At 31.7% G+C, this 9,079-nt stretch overlaps 1 protein-coding gene across 1 annotated transcript in view; it reads left to right on the top strand.

Moving 5' to 3' along the window:
• The window catches only part of RTTN (rotatin), an 88,927-nt gene extending 80,104 nt beyond the window's left edge, over window positions 1-8,823 (top strand). Inside the window, exons 44-49 of the mRNA XM_085307758.1 lie at window positions 605-731; window positions 2,497-2,696; window positions 4,557-4,824; window positions 6,107-6,210; window positions 6,605-6,674; window positions 8,358-8,823. Coding sequence (XP_085163884.1) covers window positions 605-731; window positions 2,497-2,696; window positions 4,557-4,824; window positions 6,107-6,210; window positions 6,605-6,674; window positions 8,358-8,440 — 852 coding nt within the window. The 3' untranslated portion in view covers window positions 8,441-8,823. The remainder of the gene's footprint in view (window positions 1-604; window positions 732-2,496; window positions 2,697-4,556; window positions 4,825-6,106; window positions 6,211-6,604; window positions 6,675-8,357) is intronic.
• Window positions 8,824-9,079: the final 256 nt, after the last annotated feature.

Below are 9,079 nucleotides of genomic sequence, written 5' to 3' on the forward strand. Positions count from 1 at the left end.
CCCTAGTCTTCCTTTTGCTGCTGATGTTTTTGAAGAAGCCTTTCTTGTTGTGCTTGACATCCCTTGCCAGATTTAATTCTGGCAATTAAATGGGCCTTAATCTTCCTTGTTGCATCCCTGCATGCTCTGACAATGTTCTTATATTCCTCCCAAGTGGACTGTCCCTTTTTGCACATTGTGTGCTTTCTCCTTCTGTCTGAGTTCTGCTAGGATCTCCTTGCTCATCCATGCAGATCTCCTGCCCTGCTATGTTTGACTTCTTACTCCTTGGGATGCAGTACTCTTGAACTTTGTGGAAGTGATACTTGAAAAGTGATTCCCTGAAAACAGTTTAATTAAAATATTTAAAACTGGAAACTGATTTTAAGCGGTTGTCTTGTGGAATATACTGGAAGTTACTTGGGTGTTCAGATGAGTGTGTTGCTTCCTTCTATACTATTATGTAAAATAACTAATGGGACAAAACAGGATAAAAATGTGCTTCTCCCACTTTAGGAGAAAAATCTGTGTGTTAAATGTTATACGATTTTAGCAAAAATATAAAATAATCTTTTCAAAATATTTAATAGTATATTTCTCTAAATTCTTTCTCATACTCTTGCAGATGGCAGCACTCAAAGCTCATCTTGTTCCTGTTCTGCATTCACTATGGCCATGGTTTTTACTAGATGATTCCTCGATGCAAATAGCTCTGCATTTGCTTTGTGTCTACACTGCAAACTATCCTGCAGGTATTAAGAGTCACTCTTTGATATAATACATCAAAATATTTAATTAGATTAATGAGGATAGAAATAGTCTAGTAAGAGGGAAGGAATTATGAAGTTTATTACTACTGTAAGAGCAAAGTACAAAAGCACTGGGCCATCACAGTCTTAGGATTTTGATTTTAATACATTCAAGACTTTTGCCCAGTTCCTCTTTCAAGGACTTTTAATAACTAGGTTGGGTTTAGCAAAAATACAATTATATTAAAGGATTAAATAGCATTTAATTCAATCCATGTCTAAAGGTTATACTCCAAGTCATGCCAAACTGAGCAGTATGCTGTAGAGATACTACTCTCAGGAATTATATCAGAGAGAACATATATCAGTACTTTAGCCCTTATTAAGAAGATTCTTGTCTTTGACACATTCAATAATCTAGTTTAGTTCCATATTAAAATTTACCAAATTATTTCTGTTAAGGGCCTCAGTAACTTGTGTTCAACTAAAATAGTTTTTCATAARGATTCTCTTTTAATTAGGAAATCCTCTGTTTCTTGTTTTGATGAGTAATTATCCCCACTGTTAAAAGCCTATTCCTTTTTCTAGCATGAATTTGCCTCATTTCGTATTCTGGTTATTGACTCAGGTTATGATTCTGCCATGGCGTGAAGAGACCTTTAAGTATCTGTTGATTTTTCCCAGTCAAACTCCCGTGAAGAAACAGCATCATTAAAATACATTAACTGAATGCTCTGTGAGCTTTTTTAGCTTTTTAACACTCTTTCTAAGTTAGTTTCCCCAGGCCTCATGACAGTTCCTGATGCTATTTTTCATGAACAACATATTTTTTTAATATGGACTGAGGAAAGGTTGATGTTTGCCTCCCACAGGATATATAATTTAAATCAAGTAGTGTTATGTCCTGTGATATATTGGAAATCAAGCTTAAAGTTCTGATGGCCTTTCTTATTCCTCAGTTGTGTGACTCTGGGTTGTGTTTTTATTTTCCTTGCTAGTAAGGTGATGTGATTTTAAATTAATCAGTTTTCTTTTGTTGTTCAGGGTAGTTGGCTTATGAGGTGACCCAGACTTGACTACTCTGAACTCATTAACCATTTTCCTTTAGTGTCTTTGAACAAAGAAATGCATTTGGCTGCTTATAGCAGTTAAGAAATGAACTGTCTCATTTTCATTTATTGTTGCCATATAAGAAAGTAACTGTGGCTGCAGGTGGCAAATGCCACTAAATAAAAATGTGTATATGCATGTTTGTTTACATATATCAGATTTGAAACTTAGTCATTCCTTGATGTTGTTTTGAGTTTGTAGATCTGTGGCATAGGATTTTTCTTGTTATTGTGGTACAAGCTAGTGAGAAATGCAGACAAAATTTTTATTTGTCATAAAAATACTTTTAAGAAAAATATTAAACCTTCCAGAAGAAGTTTAGAGACTTCTTTTCAGGAACAGTTCTACTGGGTTACTTCAGATTCTCATGCAAATAATGTCTTAGATCTGGTGTTCTAGTTTTTAAGGAAATATTCTGAAATAAAGCAATGGCTTCTCTTTAACAGCAGAATATGCTCTTAGGCTTTATATCAATAGACTCTCATGCCTGTAAACTGTCACATTCAGGTCACTTTTCTACTCAAAGCCCATCTAATTGCTTTACTGTGGTTCAAAAAATGAAAAAAAAAAAAAAAACACACCTTGCAGCAGTCGCAGCTCAGTCTTTTCTTAATATATATGAAAATTGTTCATGTGATAAGGGTTTCATTTTTTTAAGGTTGTGGTTCACTTTGTTGGGCAAGTGGTGGACAACCACTGCTTCCATCTGTACGAAGTGCAACTGGGAATTCGTTAATGCATAACATCATGAAATTGGCTACCCAAATATTGAATGAGAGCAGTCCAATTCAGCAGACGGTCTTTGGTCTTCTTTCTAACCTTGCTCTATCTCATGACTGTAAAGGCATTATTCAGAAGGTAAGTAGATAATATTTTTTTTTACTGATTTTTAGCACTGCAATGGATGCAATTTCCTTTTCTTAATAAACTCTCAATTTCAATATGGAGTGTCTTGGAATCATAAAAATGCTTCTGCAGGAAGCAAAACCTTTGAGACTTCTGAATTGTGTTACTGTTCTGTACGTACAGCATGTAATTCAGTCATATTAATAGTAGTCTGGACAGAAATAGCATGTGAAACTACACTATTTTTAGTTTTCTAATGCTTTTTTTATAACCTCTTAATTTCACTGAGCTGCAAAATTTTTAATATCCACATGTATTATTGGATTATGAATGTGTGCAAACAGTAGAACAAACTGCATGTGAGTAAATGAGAAATTAAACATTGAATAAATAGATTGTGAAGATTTATACTTTATGAAGTATGAATCTTGATTAAAAGTTAAGGTTTTAGAGAAGGTGTCATATATGCCAGTATTTGGGTGTTAAGTAGAAATCAGTTTTTATTATGTACACTTAAGTATTGTCTTTTTCCATTTTAATTTGTAAGTTTAGTGGTCCTTACACTGTTTTATCAAATGTTCTTAGATCTGTTTTTTTAATTTATTTATTTTATTTTATTTTACTTTGATCATCTAATAAATTCAGTACCTTGGGACAGAGAGCCAGACTGTGTAGAAGATGTAGGATGGTTGTCACCTGATAAAACTAGCTAACACAGCAGCAATTATTAAAAGTGTATTTATTTTAGCATCTTTTATAGTAGTTTAATAATTGCAGCAATTTCTTTTTTGGGCCTAGTTACCTGAAAAAAAAGGGGGAAAATATGATCCTTTTATGACAGTAATTATGTTGAAATATGATTATACTGTTACTGTTATTTTCAAACTTTTTTCTAGAAAAGATATCTCAAATGCTTCATTCTATAGAAGCTGGTCTATTGAATGAGGTGTTTTGTCTATAGCTCTCTTTAGAGTTTTAGTCTAGTATAATGTTACTTTTCTTCATTCTCTCTCCTGGGGTTTGCTTGCATAAGAACAACTGTAATTCCTTTTGTTAGAATTAACTTAGCAATATTATACTTGTGTGAACAAAACCACAGCGTGTTTGTCTGCTGGACTGTTTGCTTTGGTAGCCAGATACTTACATGCATTATTGTATGAGGTCTCTGAAGATGGAAATATTTAGCCAAGGACATTTTTCATGATAGAAATGTTGTTGTTTACAACATGGCCCTCTTGCAACAGTGAAATAGATTTTCACCTGCTCTGAATCTCCTTAAAGTGGAGATTGTTTGAGAATAGGAATAGTTATGTGTGAGATATCAAGACAAAGAYCTTCAAAGTTTACAAAAATGGGGGCAGTACTCAGCCTAATAGTGAAGGAGACATACTATACCTTTAAGATTTGCTAATAACAAAATAATAATTAATGAATCAAGAACATGCTAAATACAATATTGATTTAATTAAATTGCTTCCAGCTAATCTTTGACAGAAACTCAAAAGTACAAAGCAAAACAGAAAGCTTAGAGTGATTGATATTGCTCTTTAAATAAATATATTAAGTTGGACCAACTTTTATGTATCAGTATTGTATAAGTTATTATGGAAGAAAATGTATTTAATCAAACTACCTTTTTAAACAAGATGTGAATCTCTTTCATAATTCTTTTAAGTATTCTTGAATAATAATGGGTTTCTTGACAAAAARTAGTATTAATGTTTTATTATATGTATTTTAAGTCCACAGATTAGAAGGTCAAATAGCAATGACAGCAAATACAATAATACAAATATTAACATAGCAAATAACAAAATAGAAAATACAATAATACCAATATTAACATCTTGCATGTTTTCTTTCTTCTGACAGAGTAACTTCCTGCAGAACTTTGTGTCTCTGTCATTGCCAAAAGGAAGTCATAAAAATGTTAGTAATGTGTCTACTCTTTGGCTAAAGCTGCTACTGAATATATCTTTGGGAGAAGATGGACAGCAGATGATTTTGAAGATAAATGGTACTTTAGACCAGATTGTGGAGATGTGTAAATACAAACACAAGAGCAATCAAMATATAGCACTACTTATTCTACATAACATTTGTTTTAGTCCAGCTAATAAACCCAAAATATTAGCTAATGGTAAGTATCTGAAAGGTATTGAAACTATTTTACTCTGAGAATATGATGTTTTCTAGAATGCCATATTTTCATTGTAAGTTGGATTACTCATCAAGAAATCAATATTGTTTTTGAGAAAATATTTTTTATAAAAATAATTGTCATTATCAACATAGAAGTGACTATAGAAATTATATTTTGGAGAAATGTACTTATAAGATTTTTTTTTTTGTGCCCCTGTCCACCCCCCCCCAAAAAAGAAAATTGATAATTAAAACATTTATTCCAAGACTGGTCATTTGAATTTAGTAATGCAACATGAATGGAAGTATTTTTAGTTTTCTCAAATAGAGAGATATAATAATGCAACATGACTGTAAGTATTTCTACAATTTTTTCAGAGGGAGATTTGAAGAATTCCTTTTGTCAGTCATCTTGAAATAAGCTACTTTAGCTTTATTTTTGCTATTTTATATTTGTATTTTTACTATGGAAGCTCCTGTCTTTCAGTTGGACAGAACCTTATTAATTCTAACAAATCACTGGTATTGTGATTGTAGCATATATGTTTAAATAACAACATGGAGTTAACTTTTCTGGATTGTCTATAAAAGCCATATTTATTCTCTCCATTTAATTGCAGAGAGAAGACTCTTGTCTTCCTTAAGTTCTCAATAGGACTTCTGTAGTGTCCTTACTCCCCCCCACCCCCCCCTCACCCCGGCCCAAGATGCTGATTCACTGCATTAACTAAGCATGCATTATTCAGTTGTATCATCCACTGAGTGTATATGTTTTATGAAGTGAACAAGCAGAACAGAGTAAGCCTAGGAGATTTAGGGACCTCAGGTGAAGTGGCAAATTTCTCATCACTTAGAGATCCACCTATATAGTAATTAATAAGTAAAAAAGTCAATATCTTAATTTTTATCCCAGTGCAGCTGTAATTGTGGCTACAGGGAGTTATAAAACAGTTTCATGAAAATTACTTACTCTGTAAGTTTCATGGGTGATAGTGGTACTTTACATGTATATGTTTTATTATTTATGGCTTAATTTTTTAGAAATGATTTTTTTTGTTTTGCTATACACTTACAAACACTTTTTTACAATGCAGTCCGCAAATTTTTCAACATACTTAGTTATCTGATAATATCTRTAATTTCTGTGCCATACCAATATCTGTTATACGTAGATATCATAGAAGTAAGTAATTCCAATCATAAAAATCCTCAGAAATGTAAATACTTTTGTGCACTTTTGATGTTTTTTGCTAAGTGAATTTTCTATTTTTTCTTATTAGATAATGCTATCACTGTGCTAACTACCTGTTTGGAAAGTGATAGCCTTGATGTTCAGAGAATTGGAGCAGCTTCACTTTGGGCTTTGCTTCACAACTGTCAGAAGGTTAGTATTTGATTAAGACTTGTTGCTTAAGAAAAATTAGTGCATTTGAATGGAAAACTGTAGTATTGCTTTTATTATGCTGTAAAGAATAAAAGAACCTGTAAATAAATAAAAATAAAGTTTACAGCAGCAGTTCCAATTTCTGATTTTAATCATTTGCTCATGTCATGCTATACCACATGAAATATAAGCAGCTTGATATAGTTTGTGTTTGTTTACATAAATGTAATGTGTACAATGATACAGTCATATGCTAATTCTAAAATTCCTGGATATCATGTTCTACTGAATTACTGTAATTTTGTAATTATAAGTAGAAGGACTATCTTCATTATTAAAGCATCAACATATTATGGAAAAGTAAAATCATTTTATTTTTGTTTGTTTGTGACAGGCAAAAGTAACTTTGAAGAATCCATCAATAAGGAGGAGAATAGATGAAGCTTATTCTTTAGTGAAGAAAAGTAAGTTTTGAACAAACTATCTTCCATCTGGAAGAACTATGCTTATCTGTAATTTTTCCATCAAATAGATCATTAGTACACTTCAAGTTACAACATCATGTTCAAAAACATTATCTCTAAAATAACGAATAGTGATATGGTTTGTAATTAGGCATATTTAAATACAGATATGCAAAAATGTCTCTTGATTAACAAATTATAAATAAGACCTCAGAAATTGCTAAGGTTAGTTTTAAAGATATGGCAGCAAAATGCAATCTTTACTACATGCTATACTTTGTTAATCCTTAAATTTAGTGTTTAGAAAAATTATCCATTCAGCATTGAGATGCTTAATGTTCTTCAACTTCACTGTACTCAACTACACAGAGAAGAGATCAGAACAGTTCATTGTACCAGTTGGAAAATACTATAACATGAGTTAGCTGGCTTTCTGAAACCTTGAGCCTTTTTYTATTTAAGTAACTGAAGATAACTATAGTTTGAGTACCTTTTACACAATAGATTACTTTGTTCAACTCAAGAGCATTAATTTTGAAATGATACTCAGACATTGGTCTATAGCTGCAACTTCAATAGCTAGCAGTAGGTTTGTTAGTTTGACTGATTTTTGCAAAGGTGTGCAAATGTTTTATTTTAAGCTGTTCATTTTTCCACTGATTGCATTTACTCTTTTTTGTACTCAGATAGGTTTATCCATGCATATAATTCCGAATTTTCTGTCAGGACAGAAATTCCACAAAACTTTGCAGTATTCTAACTGCAAAATAGTGGGAGGAGGTGTATTTTTGCTAGAACATCTCACAATAATTCTTCTTGTGCTGTGTAACTCTTATCCCTTGATTTCATCTATGTTCTGTTGTTCCAAATTCATCCTTTACTAAGTTAACCATTAATTATAAYGTTATGCAACATTTTATGTATTCAGTGTGTTTTAGCTGATAACAGATATATCTCTATCTTTTTCTTCATTGTRTTTATGGTATATATATTAAACTACAAATCAAAGATTTTTTATTCAAACTAACGTGTTGAATCAGCAAGGTAGAAATTTTTACAGAATAGCACCTCTTAACATTGATCCCTCTTTATTTATGTGCTACTTTAGAACATAAGGTCTTAGACTGAAATATTCATTTTGCATTAAAAAAGATTATTATATTGACTCTAAAATACTTTATAGAACTGTAATTGTAACTGTTTAGTCATGTGAAGTCATTAACATTTTCCTACATTATGTTTCTGAACTAGCCTATCCTAATAAAGTTTTGATCACTTTACAGTGATGTCTAGGTTAATAACCAGAATGATATATTATTCTTCTGAGAACAATTGGAGAAATTTTTCAAAATGCCTTTTGTTCTTTTTCATTTCCAAATTTGTCCTTCACATGGAGAAAGGACTGTAGAAACAAATATTCTCAGAGGTTTTGGCAGCTATCAGGCATACCTCTATGTATATAGCATAAACAAGCTGAGACAGCCACTTAATTCTAGCAGGGTTTGTTAGAAGCATATTTTGCAAAATAAAGTATTAGTACTTGATTTGCTACTYCTAATATAGAGGAAAAGATTAGAAAATAGCATGAATCCTAACCATGCAATTGATATAATTTTAAAAAACAAAAACATTTTATGTTAAGAATCAACTAGAAGTTTAAGTCATTGTTTTTCTTCTCCCTAGCTACTCCACAGCCAGAAGGAAATCAGCTAAATGCATACCACTTAAAATGCTTAGAGAACATAATACAACTCCTCGATTGTTAATGATTATCAGATGACTTCTTATTTTGAAATTGGAGAGCTTGCTTAAGAGGAGACTGGAATTTAAAGAAAAAATTCTAATCCTTGAATTTATGACAGCAGTATACTATGCAAGATACTTATGAAGTCTTTGAGGAAGGAGCTAATCACCTTGAACCAAAGAATTGCATTAAATGTGATTGAAACTATTTGTATTGTAATCCCAATGGGAAGTTATAATGGTACTATGTATAGTATTTATGTAAGAGAAAGAATGTACAGATGAAACAGATATGAAAATCAGTAATTTTCTTAAATTATGCATTGCAAGTGTTACTGTAAAGTAGAACTGCTGGTTTGGATCAGTTTTAGTGTGTGTGTGTATATATATATATATATAATGTTATTTTTTTACTCAGTTTAGTATTTGTCATTTATGTATTGTAATTTGTAATGCCACAGGTAACACAGAGGAAGTAGATTTAAGATCTGAAAATGTTCATAGGTCAGTCATCGTGTGCTGTACCTGTTAGACATAGTACAGAACTGTGTTTTTTATTTTTGGAGGATTTTTCAGTTCAAACTGCTGCCTTTTTTTTCCTTAAATGATAACAATGTGAAAAAGAGCTCCCACTAACTGATACTACACGTGACAGTTTTGCT

Source organism: Rhea americana, unplaced genomic scaffold (assembly GCF_003343005.1).
Source record: "Rhea americana isolate MKP2758 unplaced genomic scaffold, rheAme1 scaffold_263, whole genome shotgun sequence".
NCBI lineage: Eukaryota > Metazoa > Chordata > Aves > Rheiformes > Rheidae > Rhea > Rhea americana.